The sequence below is a fragment of the Piliocolobus tephrosceles genome, chromosome 13 (genome assembly GCF_002776525.5).
Source record: "Piliocolobus tephrosceles isolate RC106 chromosome 13, ASM277652v3, whole genome shotgun sequence".
NCBI lineage: Eukaryota > Metazoa > Chordata > Mammalia > Primates > Cercopithecidae > Piliocolobus > Piliocolobus tephrosceles.
Genome location: NC_045446.1, coordinates 4775643 through 4798577, shown reverse-complemented (window position 1 = coordinate 4798577; position 22935 = coordinate 4775643). Strand labels below are relative to the sequence as shown.

At 57.4% G+C, this 22935-nt stretch overlaps 1 protein-coding gene and 1 pseudogene across 2 annotated transcripts; one reads left to right on the top strand and one right to left on the bottom strand.

Moving 5' to 3' along the window:
• Window positions 1-1345: 1345 nt before the first annotated feature.
• CCND1 (cyclin D1) lies at window positions 1346-14572 on the top strand. The gene is made up of 5 exons (XM_023186183.2): window positions 1346-1770; window positions 3294-3509; window positions 4098-4257; window positions 8189-8337; window positions 11263-14572. The coding sequence occupies exons 1-5, from the start codon at window positions 1573-1575 to the stop codon at window positions 11425-11427; spliced, it is 888 nt and encodes a 295-aa protein (XP_023041951.2). The 5' UTR covers window positions 1346-1572; the 3' UTR covers window positions 11428-14572.
• Window positions 13491-22078, bottom strand: LOC111522273 (annotated as a pseudogene). Its single transcript, XR_002725209.2, has 2 exons — window positions 14256-22078; window positions 13491-13850 (listed from the first exon to the last, which is right to left on the bottom strand). The product of XR_002725209.2 is annotated as an uncharacterized LOC111522273 (transcript).
• Window positions 22079-22935: the final 857 nt, after the last annotated feature.

Genomic DNA, 22935 nt, shown 5'->3' with positions numbered 1-22935 from the left:
TTTGATGACACTAAACTATATTCAAAAGGAAGTAAATGAACAGTTTTCTTAATTTGGGGCAGGTACTATAAAAATAACAAAAACAAAAGTTAAGACAGTAAAATGTCCTTTTATTTTTTAATGCACCAAAGACACAGAACCTGTTATTTTAAAAACTATGTATTTTAATTTACATCTGCTTAAATTTGCTATAGTAGGGACCCTCTCATGAAACCACGAACACCTATCGATTTTGCTAAAAATCAGATCAGTACACTCATTTGTTTAATTGATAATTGTTCTGAATTATGCCCCCTCCTGCCAGCCCCCTCACGCTCACGAATTTAGTCCCAGGGCAAACTCTAAAGGTGAAGGGACGTCTACACCCCCAACAAAACCAATTAGGAACCTTCCAGTGGTCTTGTCCCAGGCTGAGGCGACTAATATTTCCAGCAATTTAATTTCTTTTTTAATTAAAAAAATGAGTCAGAACGGAGATCACTGTTTCTCAGCTTTCCATTCAGAGGTGTGTTTCTCCCGGTTAAATAGCCGGCACGGGAAGGGAGGGGGTGCATTTGGGGATCCCCGCAAGGACCGACTGGTCAAGGTAGGAAGGCAGCCCGAAGAGTCTCCAGGCTAGAAGGACAAGATGAAGGAAATGCTGGCCACCATCTTGGGCTGCTGCTGGAATTTTCGGGCATTTATTTTATTTTATTTTTTGAGCGAGCGCATGCTAAGCTGAAATTCCTTTAACTTTTAGGGTTACCCCCTTGGGCATTTACAACGACGCCCCTGTGCGCCGGAATGAAACTTGCATAGGGGTTGTGTGCCCGGTCCTCCCCGTCCCTGTATGCTAAATAGTTCTTGAAATTTACACGTGTTAATGAAAATGAAAGAAGATGCAGTCGCTGAGATTCTTTGGCCGTCTGTCCGCCCGTGGGTGCCCTCGTGGCGTTCTTGGAAATGCGCCCATTCTGCCGGCTTGGATATGGGGTGTCGCCGCGCCCTAGAGTCCCCCCTTCTCGTGGTCTCCCCAGGCTGCATGTGGCCTGCCGGCCTTCCTAGTTGTCCCCTACTGCAGAGCCACCTCCACCTCACCCCCTAAATCCCGGGGAACCCACTCGAGGCAGACGGGGCCCCCTGCACCCCTCTTCCCTGGCGGGGAGAAACGCTGCAGCGGGGCGATTTGCATTTCTATGAAAACCGGACTACAGGGGCAACTACGCCGCAGGGCAGGCGCGGCGCCTCGGGGATGGCTTTTGGGCTCTGCCCCTCGCTGCTCCCGGCGTTTGGCGCCCGCGCCCCCTCCCCCTGCGCCCGCCCCCGCCCCCCTCCCGCTCCCATTCTCTGCCCGGCTTTGATCTCTGCTTAACAACAGTAACGTCACACGGACTACAGGGGAGTTTTGTTGAAGTTGCAAAGTCCTGGAGCCTCCAGAGGGCTGTCGGCGCAGTAGCAGCGAGCTGCAGAGTCCGCACGCTCCGGCGAGGGGCAGAATAGCGCGAGGGAGCGCGGGGCAGCCGAAGCGAGAGCCGAGCGCGGACCCAGCCCGGACCCACAGCCCTCCCCAGCTGCCCAGGCAGAGCCCCAGCCATGGAACACCAGCTCCTGTGCTGCGAAGTGGAAACCATCCGCCGCGCGTACCCCGATGCCAACCTCCTCAATGACCGGGTGCTGCGGGCCATGCTGAAGGCGGAGGAGACCTGCGCGCCCTCGGTGTCCTACTTCAAATGTGTGCAGAAGGAGGTCCTGCCGTCCATGCGGAAGATCGTCGCCACCTGGATGCTGGAGGTGCGGGGCTTTGGGCGGCTCTCGTAAGACTTCCCTGCAACTTGTTGCCCAGACCCACGTTTCTTTGCTCCTCACCCCCCTCCCTTCTCTCCCGCTAGAACTTTGAAGTTTGCCGTGGTGTTGCTAGGGATCCGTATTTTCAAAATAAAAATTGGGGGTATTTTCTGAAGCAGGAAGGGGTGGGGGTGGGGGTGCTGTAAGTTGCGTTTCGTGGGAAGGGAGAAGGGGGTTGGGGAGGGGTGCCGTCGGGAGAAGCCAGTGTCAGGGGCACCCCAATGGGCCCGAGGGTGCGGGCTGGCAGGCTGAGTGCGCTTTGTGCCCCCCGCCTGCGCCCCAGCCCGGCTGCGCCTTCTCTCGCGGCCGCTGCGGCCGAGAGCCGCCAACTCCGGGGGGAGGGGGCATAGATTTGATTTTTAAATTAATATCCATGGACACGTATGCAAGGGCCGCTCGTGCCAGTATTATGCGCCATCTTTGCTCCTTTATTGCAAAGCAAAAGTGTTTATTAATAATTGGGGGCAGGGTGGGGGCGGGGAGCGGCCGCCGGGCGCTGGGGCCGCAACTAGGGGCCGCGCGGCCGCCGGGAGCCCGCGGGAGGGGCGCAGGGACGCGGCATGGGGAGTTTTGGGGGGACCCCGCTCGGGAAAGGGGGCCCTTTGTTCAAGCAGCGAGTCCCGGGGCGCCCCGAATGGGCAGCCTGGGCCGGAGAGCACGCCGGGCTGCAAGGTCGCGTGGCCCCCAAGACGCCAGGGCTTGATCCCCGTCTGCAGGGATCTCGGCTTGGGGGACCTTCTCTGAGCGAGCCGGGAGCCTGGGAGCACATTTTCAGGCCTTCGGTGGGCGCCTGAGGGGCCCGCAAGTATTTTTAAATAATTTTTGAAAGTGCGGCGTGGTGCCCTTGCGAGAGGGAAACGCCGCCCGCGCCCAGGGGGAAGGGGGGCCCTGGAGTTTGAATTCCTGGGGCTCCCCCCGGAGCCTGTAACGAACTCCCGACCCTCGGCCTGGGTAAAGGGTCGCCCGAGGGTCATTTTCAGGGTTTTTTTATGCACTTAGTTATTTTTTAAATATTTTTAAATATTTTTTGAAAAGATGACGTCTGGGGAAATGCGGCGCAGCGGCCTGGGACGCCACCTTTGTGTCTCGCAGGCGCGGCGCCCAACCCCACGGCCCGTTGCGCGGCCCCGCACCCCAGTGGGTGTCGACCTCCAGTCAGAGAGACCACGGAGCTCCAGGGCGGGCCGGGGTCCCCAGGGCCGGCAGCCCGCGCCGCCGCGCACGCCGCCCAGCTGTGCCCGCTCCCGCCCCCACCGTGCCAGCCTCGCGGGGACTTTCCCTTTCAGTTTCGGGGAGGGTGGGTACTGGGGACGCGCGGGGGAGGGGGCGCATCACAGGAGGGTCCTTCCGCCCCTGGCCCCGACCCCTCGGCGCCCTTCAGAACTGGCGGTCCTGCCCAGCGCGATGGGGGGGGGGCGGGGGGGCGGCGCGACCTGGCGGCGGCGGTCACGGGCCCCGTGCCTCCGCAGGTCTGCGAGGAGCAGAAGTGCGAGGAGGAGGTCTTCCCGCTGGCCATGAACTACCTGGACCGCTTCCTGTCGCTGGAGCCGGTGAAAAAGAGCCGCCTGCAGCTGCTGGGGGCCACCTGCATGTTCGTGGCCTCTAAGATGAAGGAGACCATCCCCCTGACGGCCGAGAAGCTGTGCATCTACACCGACAACTCCATCCAGCCCGAGGAGCTGCTGGTAACCGCGGGACCCCGCCGCCCCCTGCCCCCCCCGAGAGTTGCACGCAGGACCACGGGGCCGGGGAAGGTGCAGGCAGTGGCGGCCGGCCCGCCTCTGACATATCTGCTCCGAGGGAGGGCGGCCCCGCCGTCGGGCGTCCCTGTCCCGGGAGCGGGCGGGATCCTAGCCGCCCCCGTCCCGCCGCCCCCAAGTTGCTTGCCTGCGACTCCCACCGCGTTCGCGCCCCGCAGTGTGGCCGAAAAGTGGGCGGCGCGCGCCCTCCAGCGGCTGCACGAGGAGCGCCGCGCTCGGCACTGAGCCTCCCGTTCCAGGTGGTGGGAGGTCTTTTTGTTTCCACTTGCAGAATCTTTTCACGCAGCGGGCACCTTTTCTGTTTTGATCTGGGATCGCGTGTTGCCCCAGCTCCCCGACACCACCCCCATCATTCGCCAGCCCTCCCCTCCCACCTCCAGGACCGCACAAGACGCAGGGGCCAGTGCTCTGAGCCGGAGGTGCTGCATGGCCCGGGCCCCCATGCTGCCGGCTTCCCCGCGCCCCCGGGCCGGCCCGCACCTCCCCTGATGGCCGCTCACCCTGTGTTCACAGCAAATGGAGCTGCTCCTGGTGAACAAGCTCAAGTGGAACCTGGCCGCCATGACCCCGCACGATTTCATCGAACACTTCCTTTCCAAAATGCCAGAGGCAGAGGAGAACAAACAGATCATCCGCAAACACGCGCAGACCTTCGTTGCCCTCTGTGCCACAGGTAGGGTAGGCCCAGCAGCCCCCAGCCTCCGTTTGAGAGCCAGCTCCTTAAGTGACCCTGGCCGGCTTCTTGCTCTCCACCTGGGTGCTGTCTGGGAAGATGTCCCTAGGCTCCCTCCTGCGCTGGGAAGCACTCTTCCAGCTCTGGTGAGCAGAGGCCCTGGATTATTTGTTGTGTTGGATGGAAGGGGATTTGCTCCCCCACGGCCACCATGCAGTACCTTGGGCATCGGTGTGGACAGCTCGGTCTGCCTGTGTCCAGCTGCTGTGGCCTCATCCTCCAGGCCAGGCAGCCTGTGGCCACTCCATGCTCAAAGGGATTTACCTTGGCCGCAGGGCCGCCTCCTTTCCCCACCCACCTCCAGCCCTTCTTGTGTCCTTAAGGAGCCTGAGCTGCAGGGCCCCCTCCTGGCCTCTCCCAGGCTGGGCCACCTGCCAGAGACGCCTCCAGGGCGGGGGAGAGCTGTTGGCCCGCCTGCACCACGTGCTCTGGGCAGCCGAGTGCAGGGGTGTCCAGTAGAGGAGCTCTGCTGCCTGAGGCCCTGCCAGGGGTGCTGCCAGCCAGCCGGGCTCAGCTGAGCCCTGGGGAGTGCTTCAGAGCAGTCTCAGCTTGGGCCGCCACCGTGGGCAGCAGAAGCACCCAGTCCTCACTTCCCCTGGCATGGCCCCAGAGGCCCCTCCCTGACATGGCCCTGGCCCCAGAACCCAGTGGGGACAGACACGCACATACGCAGGGTGCTGCCTCCTGCTGTCCCCAGCCCTGCCTCTGACCCCCCTGTGACCGCCTCCTTTCCTGGCCCAGGAGGCCTGGTTACCCTGATGGGGGGGCATGCCCCCATCCCACCCAGCTCTGCTGTGGCCCACCTTTGCTCAAGCTTCAGTCGTCACATCTGTTTGGGGGCTCACTCTGGGTGACCTAGGCCGCAAGGCCCAGGGGGCATCAAGGAGGCAGTAGCATCTTCTCCCCTCCTCAGAGGGCGGAGCACCCCAAGCCTACTTCAGTGCTCCCTTCTGACACCAGTATCTGGTATTCCAGAATGGTTTCTGGTTTAGGCGTGAGGCCTCCCCCACCTCCTCCACCTGCTTGGGGCAGGAACCCGTCCCCAACATGTTTCCAAGCTAGTCCCCAAGGTGGGCAGATGAGGATGCCAAGGATGTCGTCCAGCCTGGATGGGTCTGACGGCGGGGGGGTGGGGGCATATGGCAGGCAGGGAGGCATCCTCTGGCTGGTGCTCCTCAGAGGAGAGAGGCCTCTGCAGACTCCGGACAGCCTTTTATGGAGCTGAAAGTGGCTTCAGAGAAATGCAAAGTTTCCCGGAGAGAACGTGGGGTGTGGTTCTTGCACAGCCTCCCTACAGGGTGGCTCCTGCGAAGGAGCTCCCCTCCCAGGATCCCTGAGTGCTGGTGGGAGGCAGTGGGCAGGTGCAGAGTCTCGCCCTCCCCGCTACTGCACACCCTTTGTCTGCTAAGGCGCCCCCAGCGGTGGGTGGAGGAGGGACACTCGGGGACCCAGCTGTGCGCTTACTCTCAGTGGCTGTGGAGTCCACTCCAGGGTGGGCCCCGAGGGAGGGGCAGGAGGCCAGGGGACCCACCCCTGCAAAGTGCTCCAGGTCCTGACCCATGGCCACCCCATGGAACGTAACTGAGCAGCCGGTGCCTTGGTCCTGCTGGACATCTGTGGAGATGAGAGTGACTTAGGGCTGCTTAGAGTTAGAGACAGGCTGAAGGAGGTGGAGGCATGGAAAAGAGTCTGGGAAGGTGTTTCTGCCGTCCATGTGGCAAGGGTTACATTTAAAGGGGATGCTGGGCGTTCTCCCTGCACCAGGCATCCCTGGCCCCACGTCCCCAGCAGCTGTGCACATGCCGCATACACTCACGCATGGGGGTTTCAGGGCAGGTGTGCCCTTGGCTCTGCAGGAGGCCAGGTGAGGAACATCCAGTACCTAGGAGCTTCCAGGACAGCTGTCACTTCCCTTTACAACCGGGCAGCGGATAGGGTCAAATCCTGGAGCTTTGGTGTCTAATTCTGGGTGGCTCCCAATCTAAACACAGGCAGCGCCACACATTCGGGTGGGGGAATGAGCTTCTGAAAAAACGTGGCCCCAGTGACTCCGCTCTGCGTGTGCCCCTGGAGACGGGGGGCACAAGGTACGGGGCCAGCTAGAACCTGTCGCTCCCTGCAGAAGCGGTTTCTGTGTGCGGTTCTGATTTGCCTCCATGAAAAGGTTTTCATTCATGGCTCTCAGACTGGGTGGAACTGCTCCCATTTAAAGGGGAAAAGAGGTGGCTCGGCTCGTTAAGGATTTCTTTTTTTAAGTTGTTACAGCGCCCAGCAGCCGGCTTTGTCTCCCCTTCAGGGTGGCTGCCTTTCTTCCCATCCCCTCGCCGGCGCCCCTCTCTAACAAGGCCGAAGTTGTTTATTCTCTCGGGATGAAGTCTCGGATGGGCCGCCGCACCCCTGGCGGCCCGTGGGGGCCCCTTTCCCTTTGTGCCTGGGTCGGCTCCCATTCAGCTCCCCCGACCCCCCTTGTTCCCGGGCGCTCAGTGGCGCAAGATGAGGCGATGGGGCCGACAAAGATGCCACACTCATCCCTGCTGACGTCCAGCTCCCAGCCCAGGGGCCCTGGTTCCTATGCAGAATTCCTCATGGGTGTGACAAAGGGTGGCCGAGAGGCACATCCCACGCTGGCCCACCTGTCCACGGTAGGTGCATGACTGCCCGGAGGAGGGGAGGCCGGCGTTCCCCGCCACAAACCGGGACGTGATTGGTGGCGAGGCTCTCTATAAGAGCTGGTCTGCTGTTTGTCTAGGTCAGTCACGGAGGCCCTGAGATGCCCACTACTGCAGCCTGGCAGGCAGATGGCAGGCAGATGAGTCCCAGTATCTGGCAGTGACCAGAGGGAGTTTTGTGCAGAGCACAAAGGCTGATGGGCTGCCCTAGATTGGTGTGTCCCTTGGAAGTAGGTCCACATGTGCGGGACAGTCCCTAGGAAGCCCTGAGTAGGGGGACTGGTGCCTTCTTGGGAAAGCTGCTCCCTCCTGGGACCCGGCTCCTGGCCCAGTCCTCCAAGGGTGTCCCAAGGTGCCTGGTGCTAGGAACCCCACACCTCTTCTCTTACTTGGGAAGTCGCTGGAATTGCTGGGCTACATCAAGTGGCCCAGAAAAGCGTTTTGTCGTCAGCCAGAAATAGAGTTGTGAGTAGAGGGCCCTGGTGGAGTTGGGGTGTACTTGGTCCGTGCTCTGAAGGTCACTATGATAGTCGTGGTCCCATGGTAAGGGCCATGGGTTGCTGGAGCAGCTCTTCCTTCCCGAGTGAGCCAAGCCGGGCTCTCCTGGCGCCAGGGCCTGAGCCGGAGCCACACCATCACGGCCACCCTGAAGGCTGCCGGCCAGGGCTTGCCCCTCGATGGACACAGGGAATGGCTTCATCAGTGCCCTGCAGCCCCCCATGGCCTGGCCCCGTGCAACGTCCCTTCAGAATATGACTTGTCTCCAGTCCCTGCTGCTGGGGGGTGGCAGGTACTTGGGGTTAAGGTTTAGGGTCATAGAAGCAACATCTCTATGTCCTCATATTTGTGCCATCTAACTTTGTTTTTGTGAATAAGTGATAACAGTCACAAGGCTCAAGATGCTAAAAGGATGAGAGGGTAGTGATGTCCCCGTCACCTGTCCTGTCTTCCTGTGGCTTTCTCTTTGCTTGGTTATGTTGAGTCAACAGTGGGACTGACATTCCTGGAGGGTCCCTGGGCCGGGCTCCTGCTCTCCTAGTACCCAGGGATAGCTGGAGGCTGGGGAGGGCCTGGATGTGCAGCCACAGAGCGCTGGGAGAGTGGTACCCTCCAGGCCGGGCCGCTTGCTCAGAGCCAGCATGTCGGGATGCCCAGATCACGGGTCCCCTGCTCACAGCCCCCTTTCCTCTCTCCTGCTGCAGATGTGAAGTTCATTTCCAATCCACCCTCCATGGTGGCAGCGGGGAGCGTAGTGGCCGCAGTGCAAGGCCTGAACTTGGGGAGCCCCAACAACTTCCTGTCCTACTACCGCCTCACACGCTTCCTCTCCAGAGTGATCAAGTGTGACCCGGTGAGTGAGGGGGATGTCCCAGGGAGCCTCACCGGGGCTCACAGGCAGGAGACACCTAGTGCCACGGAAATGCCAAGGCTGGTGCAAGGGTGACAAGGTTGGGGTTGGGGCTGGGGCTGGGCCCCTCGGACCCCAAGCCACAGACTGACAGGGCGCCGGCTTCTTCCACTGCTCCTAGAACTCACTGACCGGTCGGGAGGTCCTCACAGGCTTCTCATGTCCCCTGGGGCTTCCAGGAGCTGTAGAGTGTTTCTGGGCGAAGCGTCCAGGACGAAGGCCCCAGGCGGCCCCAGCCAATGGTCCGTGTGGTGATAGTGTGTGGGGTTAGGCCCAGGCGAGCTTTGTTTGGGCCACAATGTGCGTGGCCAATAAATAGATGCTTGAAAAGGGCTCCTGTGAGGTCCGAGACACCGGACAACGGGCGGATAGAGACAGCCTTGTTTACGGCCTCTTTGAGAGGCTGCTGCCGTTAAACCCTGGGATGACTGTGTCTTTCTTCTTAAAAATGCCATTGTTTTATTCCCGATTCTTTTCTTAAAGAAAGAATTAAAATGACAATCAAAAGGGTTTGTGGCATTTACCAAATTAGACCAGAGAGGTGGCCGGGTCAGCCGCCGGCCCTGCGGTGCGTGAGGCAGTGACCGCCTGACCCCAGCTTGGGGCCGGGTGGGCCTGCGAGGCCCGTTTTGGCTCTGGCCCGGGCCGCCTCTTGGTGGTCTGCCCTCGGGCCTCCCGGGGGCTCCGCACGGGTCTCAGCAGATGCTATCTAGGGTCCACCTGCCTCTCCCCTGCCTAGCGGTGCCTCTAGGCAGCTAGCGGCTGCCCAGCCCATGTGTGTCTCGGAAGAGGAAGAAGCATTTTTGCCATGGGATACGGGAGGCGGCAGGGGCGCCCTCCCCTCCCTTCTGTGTTCTCGGCCGTGGCCTCCTTGCACCCTGCCCCGTGTTATCCTGTGGGGGGGGTGGTAAGGTGTCCTCACCCGCTGTAGGGTGGAGGCCAGCAGCCCACAGTTCTCTCAGGAAAATGGCTCAGAAACGCCATCGAGGCCTCCAGAAGCCCAGCAAAGGGAAAGCCCCTCCGTCAAAATGAAACTCGCATCTGCACTTTCCATTTCGAACTCCACGCCCTGAGTGAAAACCGCTTCCCCACCATGGGTATCTGCCCTGGGATGTTGCTGTCTTCGAGCAATTGTGGGAAGTTGGGCACTGGCCCTTATTTGAGTAGAGACCATCTTAACTAGATCGGAGGCACACGCCTCACAGCTGACACATGGGGTGAAGTTACCTGAGGCGGAGTCCACTCGGCCTGATTAGCTGAGGCCAGACTCAGAAAAACCGTTCACAGCAGAGGCCCTTGCACTTTCTAGGGCGTGTTCTAGAATTTTCTTTGGTGGGTGGAACGTCCATCTGTGTGAATCGTGTGCACAGTGCCACACATCAGTGACTTTTTGTGGAGGAGCGTGCTGCCTCCTTGGAGCTTCTGGCTGTGGGAGAACAGCTCTGTCCACCGGGGTAGCCTTGCAGGCAACTGTGGGGCCAGAGGAATGAGGGAAATGGAGTCCAGCTGCATGCGTGACCTTGGAGCGGGTCATGGTGAGGGGGGTGGGCGGCAGGTGAAGGGTCCGTGGGTGGAGCTGCCAGGCTCCTGGAGCTGGGAACTGAGGGTGGCTGGTGTTTTAGGTTGAACATCAGGAGTCTTGGATCTCACGCCAGGTCTCTGGCCTCAGTTTCCCCATCTGTACATTGGGACTGTTTGTGCTGCCAGCCCAGCCGGCTTCATTTGCCATGATGAGAATTTATCTAAAAGGCGGGAGAGGAAAGCCCTCCCTATAAAGGCACAGGATGCTAAAATGTCACGACCCCAGGAGTCCACCTAAAAGTCCTTCTGGCCTAGGTCATCGCCTGTCATGCCATGCCTTTGTCCATCCCCATCTGGTTGGAAGTTGAGCGGCACCTGTTGGGGCTGTGGCCCAGCCCTGCTCCTTGTGGAAAGTCTGTTTCCTGGGCTGCCTGGGGACTTGGCTTGAAGCCCTGCTGGGGCTTCCTGGCAGTTGGGACACACACAGCCCCAACACATGGAGCCAGTTCTCTACCCAGAAGCCCCCGGGCAGGAGGCAGCTGCTTCGGGCTGCCTGGGACTTGCCTGTGCTGGAGCCTAGGCGAGGCCCCCGGCTGGGCGCGGGGTTCCGGATCCCGTGGCTGCTCTTTCCCACTGACCGTGTGGTGCGGCCGCCGCCAACGGAGTCTGGAGCCCCGGAGGGCGGAGGTGCAGGACTTCCAGGAGCTGCTGTTGCACTCCACCCGAGGACGAGCACCTCTGTGGCCGCAGCGGGTGGATGCATGCTGTGCCAGGCTGATGGGTGGCCCCGGGGCACAGGCCTGAGCGGGAGAGGATGGAGGGGAGGGATCAAGGGTCCAGGTCCCCCTGGCCACCCAGCATTCATCCTCAGTCACGCATGGCCTAAGACTTTGACAGCCGTTGATCATGGAAGGCCAGGTTCACCTAGAGGGCTGCCACACGGAGAGGGTGTCTGAAAAGGCAAGACTCAAAGGGCCTGTCTGTCCAGATCAGATGGCACTGAATTCCCCAGGGAGCTGGCAGGGCCAGTGGGAACAGAAGGTCAAGGCGCTGTTGAGCATGGGGATGGGCAGAGCGGGTGCAGGGTGGGCGGGCAAGCATCTGGTGTCCTGTGGCTCCGGAGGCCAGGTGTGAGGTGGAAGCGTTGGGTCCTGAGTGTCTCACTGACAGGTGATGGCAGCTCCCACATCTCGCTCAGGTTCAGAGGAGGCAGCATGGGTCAAGGGACAGTTTTTTACTTAGTCTTGCTCTTATAGAGGCCTTCCAGGTCGTGGCACCTGGGAGGGTCCCTCGCTGCAGGCCCCTTCTAAGGACCCCTCTTGCCACCTCTCCCCACCCGTCTCTCAGGACTGCCTCCGGGCCTGCCAGGAGCAGATCGAAGCCCTGCTGGAGTCAAGCCTGCGCCAGGCCCAGCAGAACATGGACCCCAAGGCCGCCGAGGAGGAGGAAGAGGAGGAGGAGGAGGCGGACCTGGCTTGCACACCCACCGACGTGCGGGACGTGGACATCTGAGGGCGCCAGGCAGGCAGGCGCCACCGCCACCCACAGCGAGGGCGGAACCGGCCCCAGGTGCTCCCCTGACAGTCCCTCCTCTCCGGAGCATTTCGATACCAGAAGGGAAAGTTTCATTCTCCTTGTCGTTGGTTGTTTTTTCCTTTGCTCTTTCTCCCTTCCATCTCTGACTTAAGCAAAAGAAAAAGATTACCCAAAAACTGTCTTTAAAAGAGAGAGAAAAAAAATAGTATTTGCATAACCCTGAGCAGTGGGGGAGGAGGGTTGTGCTACAGACAATAGAGGATTTTATACCCCAATAATCAACTCGTTTTTATATTAATGTACTTGTTTCTCTGTTGTAAGAATAGGCATTAACACAAAGCAGGAGTCTCGGGAGAGGATTAGGTTCGATCCTTTACGTGTTAAAAAAGAAAGCGTAAAAACATTTTAAAAACATAGAAAAGTTCAGCAAACCATTTTTAAAGTAGAAGAGGGTTTTAGGTAGAAAAACGTATTCTTGTGCTTTTCCTGAAAAGCGCAGCTGTAGTGTGGTTTAGGCATTTCTGTACTTTGCTTGCTCATATGCATGTAGTCACTTTATAAGTCATTGTATGTTATTATATTCCGTAGGTAGATGTGTAACCTCTTCACCTTATCCATGGCTGAAGTCACCTCTTGGTTACAGTAGCGTAGCGTGCCCCTGTGCATGTCCTTTGCACCTGTGACCACCATTCCAGTGGAGGTTTGTCGGGCACCAGCCAGCGTAGCACGGTCGGGAAAGGCCACCTGTCCCACTCCTACGATACGCTACTATAAAGAGAAGACGAAATAGTGACATAATATATTCTATTTTTATACTCTTCCTATTTTTGTAGTGACCTGTTTATGAGACGCTGGTTTTCTACCCAACGGCCCCACAGCCAGCTCACGTCCAGGTTCAACCCACAGCTACTTGGTTTGTGTTCTTCTCAATATTCTAAAACCATTCCATTTCCAAGCACTTTCAGTCCAATAGGTGTAGGAAATAGCGCTGTTTTTGTTGTGTGTGGAGGGAGGGCAGTTTTCTAATGGAATGGTTTGGGAATATCCATGTACTTGTGTGTAAGCAGGACTTCGAGGCAAGTGCGGGCCACTGTGGTGGCAGTGGAGGTGGGGTGTTTGGGAGGCTGCGTGCCAGTTAAGAAGAAAAAAGTTTGCATTCTCACATTGCCAGGATGATAAGTTCCTTTCCTTTTCTTTAAAGAAGTTGAAGTTTAGGAATCCTTTGGTGCCAACTGGTGTTTGAAAGTAGGGATCTCAGAGGTTTACCTAGAGAACAGGTGGTTTAAGGGTTATCTTAGATGTTTCACACCGGAAGGTTTTTAAACACTAAAATATATAATTTATAGTTAAGGCTAAAAAGTATATTTATTGCAGAGGATGTTCATAAGGCCAGTATGATTTATAAATGCAATCTCCCCTTGATTTAAACACACAGACATACATACACAGACCTTCTGCCTTTGATGTTGCAGATTTAATACAGTTTATTTTTAAAGATAGAACCTTTTATAGGTGAGAAAAAACAATCTGGAGGAAAAAAACCACACAAAGACATTGATTCAGCCTGTTTGGCGTTTCCCAAAGTCATCTGATTGGAAAGGCATGGGTGTCACAAGGAAAATTAGGGTACTCGACATAAGTTTGGTTCCGATATATTCTTATCCCCTGCCCCTTCCTTTAAAAAGCTTAGTGACAAAATAGACAATTTGCACATCTTGGCTCTGTAATTCTTGTAATTTTTATTTAGGAAGTGTTGAAGGGAGGTGGCAAGAGTGTGGAGGCTGATATGTGAGGGAGGACAGGCAGGAGGAGGTGTGAGGAGGAGGCTCCCGAGGGGACGGGGCGGTGCCCACCCCGGGGACAGGCCGCGGCTCCGTTTTCCTATTGCGCTGCTACCGTTGACTTCCAGGCACGGTTTGGAAATATTCACATCGCTTCTCTGTATCTCTTTCACATTGTTTGCTGCTATTGGAGGATCAGTTTTTTGTTTTACAATGTCATATACTGCCATGTACTAGTTTTAATTTTCTCTTAGAACATTGTATTACAGATGCCTTTTTTGTAGTTTTTTTTTTTTTTTATGTGATCAATTTTGACTTAATGTGATTACTGCTCTATTCCAAAAAGGTTCCTGTTTCACAATACCTCATGCTTCACTTAGCCATGGTGGACCCAGCGGGCAGGTTCTGTCTGCTTCGGCGGGCAGACACGCGGGCGCGATCCCACACAGGCTGGTGGGGGCCGGCCCCGAGGCCGCGTGCGTGAGAACCGTGCCGGTGTCCCTGGAGACCAGGCTGTGTCCACCTTCTCTTCCCTGCGCCTGTGATGCTGGGCTCTTCATCTGATCGGGGGCGTATCATCATCATAGTTTTTACAGCTGTGTCATTCTTTGCGTGTAGCTATGGAAGTTGCATAATTATTATTATTATTATTATAACAAGTGTGTCTTACGTGCCACCACGGCGCTGTGCCCGTAGGACTCTCATTCGGGATGATTGGAATAGCTTCTGGAATTTGTTCAAGTTTTGGGTATGTTTAATCTGTCATGTACTAGTGTTCTGTTTGTTATTGTTTTGTTAATTACAGCATAATGCTAATTTAAAGAGACTCCAAATCTCAATGAAGCCAGCTCACAGTGCTATGTGCCCGGGTCACCTAGCAAGCTGCCGAACCAAAAGAATTTGCACCCCGCTGCGGGCCCGCGTGGCTGGGGCCTTGCCCTGGCAGGGTCATCCTGTGCTCAGAGGCCATCGCGGGCACAGGCCCGTCCCACCCCACCCCTCCAGAACACGGCTCACGCTTACCTCAACCATCCTGGCTGCGGCGTCTGTCTGAACCACGCGGGGGCCTTGAGGGACGCTTTGTCTGTCGTGATGGGGCAAGGGCACAAGTCCTGGATGTTGTGTGTATCGAGAGGCCAAAGGCTGGTGGCAAGTGCACGGGGCACAGTGGAGTCTGTCCTGTGACGCGCAAGTCTGAGGGTCTGGGCGGCGGGCGGCTGGGTCCGTGTGTTTCTGGTTGCACCGCGGCGCTTCCCAGCACCAACATGTAACCGGCATGTTTCCAGCAGAAGACAAAAAGACAAACGTGAAAGTCTAGAAATAAAACTGGTAAAACCCCAGCATGGCGCCTGCCTGTTTGCTTCCTGGACTGGCTGTGAGCCAGGGGCGCGTGTCCCGGTGCCCCAGAACCAGGGCAGGGTGGCAGGCTCGGCAGATGCGGGAGGCCACAGCCTGTCCTGTGCACTGCGGGAAGTTCAGCAGCATCCTGACCTCCACCCACAGGATGACAGTCACGCCACCCGCTGTGACAACCAAGAATGTCTCCTGACACTGCCACATCCCCGGGGGTGGGGACAGAATCCAGCCAGGAGCAGGCACACCCTTCCCAACTGGGAGGAACCCCTGAGCACAGGTGTGGGAGGTGGGAGGGGGACTCCTGTCCCGGGGAGGCTCCAAAGAATAGTTTGCAGGCAGCCTGGCTGGGTGAGCCCACCTCCAACCACGCGAGACAACAGCTCCAGCCTGGGTGACGTGAGTGGTGCCCATTGATTGGGAACATCTTCCATCCCTTGCTTGCCCCACCAGTTTGTCTTCTCAGGTTATTTGCAGATAGGAAAATAAATAAAGCCGGCATTTGTTAACCCTCTTCTGGCACAAACTGCTGTTTGCTCTGGATGAATCATGATCCTTTGGCAACGCCAGGCTCCAGGAGAGCAAAGCACCGTGTCAGGGCTGTGATCCAGGGTGGCCTTTCACTGGGATTGTGGAGACCTAGAGGCTGCCTTAGAGGGTGCCCATGACGTCCACTTATGGATTTCAGGTGCACGTGACTGAACCTAACTTCAGACCCCGGGGTGGAGGTGGGTCGTGGGAGTGCCCTGGGGAGGTGTCCGCGGACCTTGGTCACTGCTCCCGGACCCATCTGTGAGGGTGGTCTGTCCTTACCCCAAGCCAAGTGGAAGCTCAGGTCCCACGCCACTGATGGTTACTACTTGTCAGCTGCAGGTCGAATCTCTGGCCTTTATGAAGCACCTGCTGTCTACCCTTCCTGCCTTGTAGAGCACTCCTTCCAGGGCGGAAAGTGGAGCCCGGGTGGTTAGTGTGTTGGCTCCACAGGCGCCTGCCCTGGGAGGAAGGTGGGGTGTGGAGGGAAACACTCGGCCCCTATAGGTCTCCACCAGCCTCTCCCCTGAGGGTGGGGGCTCCGGGAGCCTTCCCCAAGGGAGTCCCATATGGAGTGGGTGGGGGAGCCTGCAGGGTGCCCCTGACAGGTCACCTCAGCAAGAGCTCAAGGGATAGTCGGAGCCAGAAGTGACACTGGTGGCCACTCAGGTGGCTTACAAGGTGCAGCTCCTTGCTCTTTGGGCAAATTACTCTGAAGGCAGGGACCAGGTCTGCACTATTGTGGCTGTTCAGTTCTGGGCAAGGGCCAGGTCCTGTGTCAGGGCTGGGGTCCTAGGGAAGCCATGTCCCCGCCCCCAGCCTGCAGCTGGGTTTACATTCCTCCCCCGAGAGCACATGGGTGTAGCAGAAGGCCTGTGCACAGAGTTCCAACCATCGCACAGGGCACCTTTGGTTGTTTCACGGAGGAGGCAAGGTAGCCATCGGATCCTGTTAGGTTTGAGCAAGGATGTGGGCAAGAAGCTGGAGAGCCACTTTGCCGAGCGTGGGACTCAGGCAGGCTGGCAGGGCAGGGCAGGGGCCCTGAGTGGGTCAGCTGTGTTCACAGCCAAGTGTATAGAGAGGGCTCGGGCCCAGAGTGAAACGGTTGTGAGCTCCCCCACAGCCACAGATCTCTGTCCCGGCATCTGTGGCATCCCTTGATAGTGGGATGTGTACAACCCCCACCCCGGCTGTGCCACGATGGGGGGGTCTGTACATCCCCCGGTCCCCCCCCCACCGGCTGTGCCACGATGGAGGGGTCTGTACATCCCCCGGTCCCCCCACCCCTGGCTGTGCCACAATGGGGGGGTCTGTACACCCCCCCAGTGAAGGGTGGGTCTGTCTATACATCGTGGTCATGCCACGAGCTCCAAGGCTGTATTAGTCCGTTTTCATGCTGCTAACAAAGACATACCCAAGACTGAGTAATTTATAAAGAAAAAGAAGTTTAATAGGCTCACAGTTCTACGTAGCTGGAGAGGCCTCACAATCATGGCAGAAGGCAAAAGGCACATCTTACATGGAGGCAGGCAAGAGAGAATGAGAGCCAAATGAAAGGGGAAACCGCTGTAAAACCATCAGAGCTCATGAGACTTATTCACTGCCATGGGAACAGTATGGGGGGAACCGCTCCCATGATTCAATTATCTCCCCCCGGGTCCCTCCCACACACGTGGGAATTATGGGAGCTACGATTCAAGATGAGATTTGGGTGGGGACACAGCCAAGCCATATCAAAGGCATGGTCTGGCTACTCTGGGCCCCTGTTCCCAACTCTCAAACTCCACTGACATCACTTTGGGGCCTGCAACCCCGCCTGGGATGCAGTGAAGCCCTCGTCCCTTGTTGGGGTATCTGCGCTGCCCAGAGGGTGATGGTAAAAAACTGACCTTTGAGGAACTTCAGAGACGAAGCCTTCCACAGTCAGCTCTCCCTGCAGCCCCTTCTCAAAAGCCTGTTCTCAGGTGCCCCACCACCCGCTCACGAGGGGCCCTGCCCTGCCTCCTGGCCCATGTCCCTGCAGGCACAGTCCTCATCTATTCTTCATCTTCTGCCCCCAACCCCCGGCCTTCCTATCTCCCGTCAGCTCCGTCCAAGGTCCTTGGGACTCAGCCCCATCTCTACCCAGCCTTGAGCCCCAGTAAGCTCGATGTCTTTGCCCAGGAGCTCCTGACACACCAGACTGCATCAAGCTTCCTGTTCCGTGCCTGGCCCACCGCCTTGGTCCACAGGAACCTTCACCTCTGCACTCACTCTGAGGGTGGGCTCTCTAGAGGCTTCCCCACCCCACACCAGGCAGGTGGCTCTGGGAGTCTGGGATTGTCATACCTGGGCGCCTTCCTGCTCCGGCTGAGTCCCTCCAGGATGGAAATCTCCCTGATTCCTCTCTGCCTCCCTTCTCCCCACCCTGGCAAGCAGTGGGTCCTAGGAAGGGGGCCAAATGGAAGGGAGGTCGTGTCGGCTCCCACAGGGCAGCCCCAAGCTGCTGGGCTGCGTTGCAGATCCATGGGTCCAACCTGATCCGCGTGCCAGGAGCTGACTCCATGGCTGGAAGGGCCGGGGGTTCCCCGGGGGCCCAGACAACACCTAGAGTTGTCATGAGGAGTGAGAGTCCCCGAGGGGACAGAGGAAGGAGGCTGGGCAGAGCGGGCATGCTGTGGGATAACAGTGGACGGGGCTGTTGCAGAGGATGGGGCAGTGCCCGTGGGAGCCCAGAGAAGCCAGGCCCAGTGGCAGTGGCATGCAGCTGGCACTCCCTCCAGCCACCCTGCATGCAGCGTGACCCTCCTTGAAGCACCCCAGGAAGCAGAGTCACAGCCTCACTCCGCCCAGCATCGAGGGTCTGGCCTCTGAATCTGGTGGGGAAGGCTGTGGTGCCTCCTGGCACCCGCTCCATCACCAGTCCCACCATAAGGCTAGTCCCCAGAGTCAGCACTGCAGCCAGGGCCAGCGAGGGCCAGCGAGGGCAGGCCTGTGCAGGGGCTGCAGCATGGGGTGTGCGTCCCGCACGCTGGGCCAGCCTCGCAGCTCACAGGGCTCTGTCATCCCAGGAATGTCTTTGATCAAGAGTTTATGCAAGACGAGGAAAGCAAGCCCAGGACCTCTAATCCGTTCCCACAGTCCCCTGCCCGCTGGGGCCCCACAAGCCCAGCGCCACACCGCCAGGCCGGAGCAGACAATAGCCGGCGGACGGGTGGGCAGGCAGCTCCGGGGCCGCTGGCCTTGGGGCCCACATCCGGGAGCATTGTCACCGCCACTCACGGGGGCACACAAGGAGGACTGGGGAAGAGAGAATGCAGAGCCCTCTGCTGAAGGGGCTTCGGTGGGCCTTCAGCCTTTCAAAGACGGCGGTGTCCATTAATCCTTTTAATTTGCACCTAGCGGCAGCTGAGACAAGCCTCTCAACCGGCAGCCGCTTTAAGAGCCGAGTGGTCTAACCCAAGGATCAGCTCCTATTCCAGACCCCGGGCCCTCTGAGCCTCTCGGGGCAGTCCTCCTTGCCTTTGTTTAATCACGGGAGGAACCAAAGCTGGAGGTTACTGAGCACGCACTGTGTGCCTTCTGCTCGACACTGGACACGGTTTCTCTCCGAGTCTTGCAACGGCCCCATGGGTTGGTGACAGGGAGGGGACACTCTGGTGAGAGCCACAGACACAGCCCTGCCCTCTCAGAGCCTACACTCTCCGGCATACAATCATCCATCTGCTAGGTCAGGGATTGGCAGGTTTTCCGGAAAGGGCCACATAGAGGGGCTTCAGGCTTTGCGGGCCACAGGGTCTCTTGCCCTGTGCAAAAGCAGCTGCAGCTGCTCTGTGAATGAGTGAGCATGGCTGTGTGCCAATAAAGCTTTATTTACAAAAACAGGCAGCAGACTGGATTCGGGCTGAGGGTGGTAGTTTGCCGACCCGTTGCAGATGAGTAAACCGAGACCCAGAGAGGTAAAGTAACTAAGCTAGAACTGCACAGCTAGTGTGTGACCAAGCCGGCCTAGTGGGTCAGCCTCATGGAGAAGAAAGGGCTCAAGCTTCAAAAATGGAAATGCATGGAGCCTTCACTGGGCCATCTGCAGCCAGGCCCCATGCACACAGCTCAGGGCCCTGCTTCGCCGGCTCCACCTGTTTCAAGGCTCCCAGTCGGTCGCTCCTGCGGGCAGCACTGTGTCTTGGCTGCTGGCCTGGAGAAGGGCAGCCAAACAGGCCAGCAGTGGGCATCTGAGGGCGATCAGCTGTTTAAAAAGAAAACTCACCAGCATGTATAGACACACATTAAGCACACACGTTTTGGAGTAAAAGGCCCTGGGGTTGGATCTCAGATCTGCAACATTCCAGCTGTGCGGCCTCATTTCTCTGGGCCTCAGTGTTCACACCTGTAACATGGGGAAAGCCTGCAAGAACACAGCCCATGATGGGGAGTCGTCTCCATCTCCTACCCATGCCAACGACCAGCACAGAACAGGGGCTCTGTAAACCTCTGTCCAATAACTGAACTGAGGTGGATGTGGTCAGGCCCTTTCTCCAAGTCAGTTTGGTCCCACGTGTGCTCTGTTACAGACAGAGTGTTACACACAGAGTGTCACACACAGAGGGATCTGTCCCTTCAGACACAGCAGTTCTAGGCAGACCTCTGGGCACTGGTGGCCCCAAGAGGGTGCTGAGGATTCAGTGGCTCAATGTGTGTGGAGCAGTGCTGAGCACCGAGCTTGGGGCGCAGTGATCACTCAGGGAACGCCGTCATCCCCTCGGCGTATCTGCATAGTCACCATCACCATTCCACGCACCACCCAGGTCTGGAAGCACAGGCCCCCGTGCCACGGTGGCCACGGGTGGCGGCACCAAGGCTGATCTTAATTCCCTCCTTTGGCCCATTCAGCGGACAGTTCTGGGTTTTCTGGCCACCATGGATGCCCCCTCCTGGTGTTGACAGCACCCAGATGTTACTCCAGGAGAACCACCATTCCCAGATCTGTGACTTGAGTGGGACTGACCCCATCCCCAGCTCCAGGCCAGGCCAGGCCCTGATAGGCTGAAATCCAACCGCACATCCATGCCCACCAGAAGAGCAGCAAGTTAATGGATGTGGGAGAAATCAAATAGAGCCACTGAGTCTTGAGGAGACATTTTCTGGGGCTTCTGAAAAAGAGAATGCTTCCCCCTCTTCCTTAGGATTCCCAGCAGGGGAACACGAGCCCAGGGGTGGCACTGCCCCTCTGCAGCCCCAAGGGAAGACTGAGCTGCTCCCAGAGCCTCACAGGAGAGCCTGAGCACAAGGCCAGCCCTGAGGGAAAGCAGATAATGGGTAACGGGTCTCCAGACAAACTGCTGGATCAAGCCTCTCCTGAAGTCATCCCCCTTTTGTTCCAGGAGCCAATCATTGTCCTTTATTAAGTCAGTTGGATATGGGCACTGTGTCATTTGGTTTTCAAAGACCCTTAACTATTACACCTTCTGTGTGTTGTCTTTTCTTTTTTTTTTTTTTTTGAGACAGAGTCTTGCTCTTGCCTAGGCTGGAGTTCAGTGGCGCGATCTCGGCTCACTGGAAGTTCCGCCTCCCGGGTTCATGCCATTCTCCTGCCTCAGCCTCCTGAGTAGCTGGCACTACAGGTGCCCACTACCACGCCTGGCTAATTTTTTGTATTTTTAGTAGAGAAGGGGTTTCACCGTGTTAGCCAGGATGGTCTCAATCTCCTGACCTCATGATCCACCCACCTCGGCCTCCCAAAGTGCTGGGATTACAGGCGTGAGCCACTGCGCCTGGCCGCTTGTGTTTTCTACCTCTTCTAAATCTAACGTGTGTGACTGATATAAACAACAGGAGCGACTGACAGAGTTACCATGTGATCTTGGAATTTCAACACGCCTGTCTTGCTTAGCTGGGAGTTCCACAGGGTCAGGAAATGACTCCTCTTGGGGCCACCAGTGCCCAGAGGTTTGCCTAGAACTGCTGTCTGAAGGGACAGATCCCTGTGTGTAACACTGTGTGTAACAGAGCACACGTGGGACCAAACTGACTTGGAGAAAGGGCCTGACCACATCCACCTCCCGAGTTCCGAGGCCGGATAGTGCCCACAGGGGCTGAGACCAGGGGAGAGGATCAAGCCAGCCTTCTCTGGTGGACCCCGCCTCAGTCCTCTGCAGGGCAGCTGCACCTCCCAGAAGGCAGAGGCCTCTCAGGGAGGGAGCCTTGCAGCGACAGCACTTTTCAGGGGCTCCCGCCACTTGCCCTCAGTGGCGGCTGAGACCGGGGCAGTCAAGGCAAATCCCTGAGGAGGCCCCACGTGCAAGGCCGCAAGTGTCTGGATGGTACGGCCGGCACCCTTACCCTCCAGACCAGCAAACGAAAGCCGAGGCTGGGAGAGGAGCCTTGTAGTTTTCTGTGGCTGCTATAACGCATTTTCACAAAAGAACCACCACCATTTCTCTCATAGTTCCAGAGGCCAGCAGTGTCTGCCGCACTCGCTCTCCCCCAGCTTCTGGTCGTCTCGGACGACCCTCAGCTCTTCTACGCTGGTCCATGCGCAGCTCCAAACTCGGCCTCCCTCCTCACAGGGCCATCAGCTCCGTGTCTTCACGTGGCAGTCTCGCCTCTGTGCTGCCGGCTCCCCTCTCCTTCAAAGGACACCAGTCATATCGGACGAAGGGGCCACCCTACTCTAGTATGACCTCACCTTAACTTACATCTTTTTTTTTTTTTGAGACAAAGTCTCACTCTGTTGCCCCAGCTGGAGTACAGTGACGCAATCTCGGCTCACTGCAAGCTCCGCTTCCCGGGTTCAAGTGATTTAGCCTCACTCAGCCTGCCACGTAGCTCAGAAATACAGGCACCGCCGATGGGAGCGATAGCGTTAGGAGGTATACCTAATGTGAATGACGAGTTAATGGGTGCAGCACACCAACATGGCACATGTATACGTATGTAACAAACCTGCACGTTGTGCACATGTACCCTAGAACTTAAACAAAAAAAGAAAAAAGAAATATAGGCACTGCCATCATACCTGGCTAATCTGTTTCTATTATTATTTTTATAGAGACAGGATTTCACTCTGTTGGCCAGGCTGGTCTCGAACTCCTGACCTCATGATTCACCCACCTCAGCCTCCCAAAGTGCTGGGATTACAGGTGTGAGTCACTGCGCCTGGCCCAATTTACATCTTAAAAAAATCTACAAAGACCCTATTTCGTATTTCCAAATGAAGTTGCAGGTATCAGAGGCTAGGACTTCAATGTTCCTTTCCGTGAATACATTCAATTTGCAACAGACTTGGGCTCTCAAAGCCTGGAAGCAGGCTCCACAGTCCGCTGGAATTTCAGAGGCACATACTCACTGGAACCAGCAGAGGGACACCAATCCGTGAGCCTCTAGCTCAGCAAGCATCACATACTCTACACGTTCAGGTATCGCCCGAGATAGAGGCTTCCATCTCTGCAACCCGAGGCCCAGCTGCTCTGGTAAAGGGTGCCAGGGAGGAGACACAGCCAAGGCGCTATCCTGATGGGGGTCACCAAGGGGCAGACGCCAAGGCCTCGATGCCACGAGTTTACCAGCCAAGGAGAGTTATGAAAAAGTGTATGAGCGAGGAGCGACTTTCCTTCTTGGAAGTTAATCTGAGAGATCCCAGCTGAACCCCTTAGTCATGCTGGCTTGGACAACTCGCTGAACCCTTGACGCCTGGCTCCTCGCCTGCAGGCCCCGTGTCCTGTGAAGCACCAAACACAGTGACCCATTTTTCTCAGATCATAAGAACTCTGTGACTTCAGTTTCCTGAGTCACAAACCAGTTCCTCATTGGATTCATTAAGGATCAGGAAAACTGTGGGAAT

What these genes read in the sequence shown, in the direction of transcription:
- CCND1 (XM_023186183.2), top strand. Translation starts at nt 1,573, where the DNA reads ATGGAACACCAGCTCCTGTGCTGCGAAGTGGAAACCATCCGCCGCGCG. An exon ending in CGTTGCCCTCTGTGCCACAG is followed by an intron (nt 4,258 to 8,188) that starts GTAGGGTAGGCC and finishes CTCCTGCTGCAG; the next exon opens with ATGTGAAGTTCATTTCCAAT. An exon ending in GAGTGATCAAGTGTGACCCG is followed by an intron (nt 8,338 to 11,262) that starts GTGAGTGAGGGG and finishes CCCGTCTCTCAG; the next exon opens with GACTGCCTCCGGGCCTGCCA.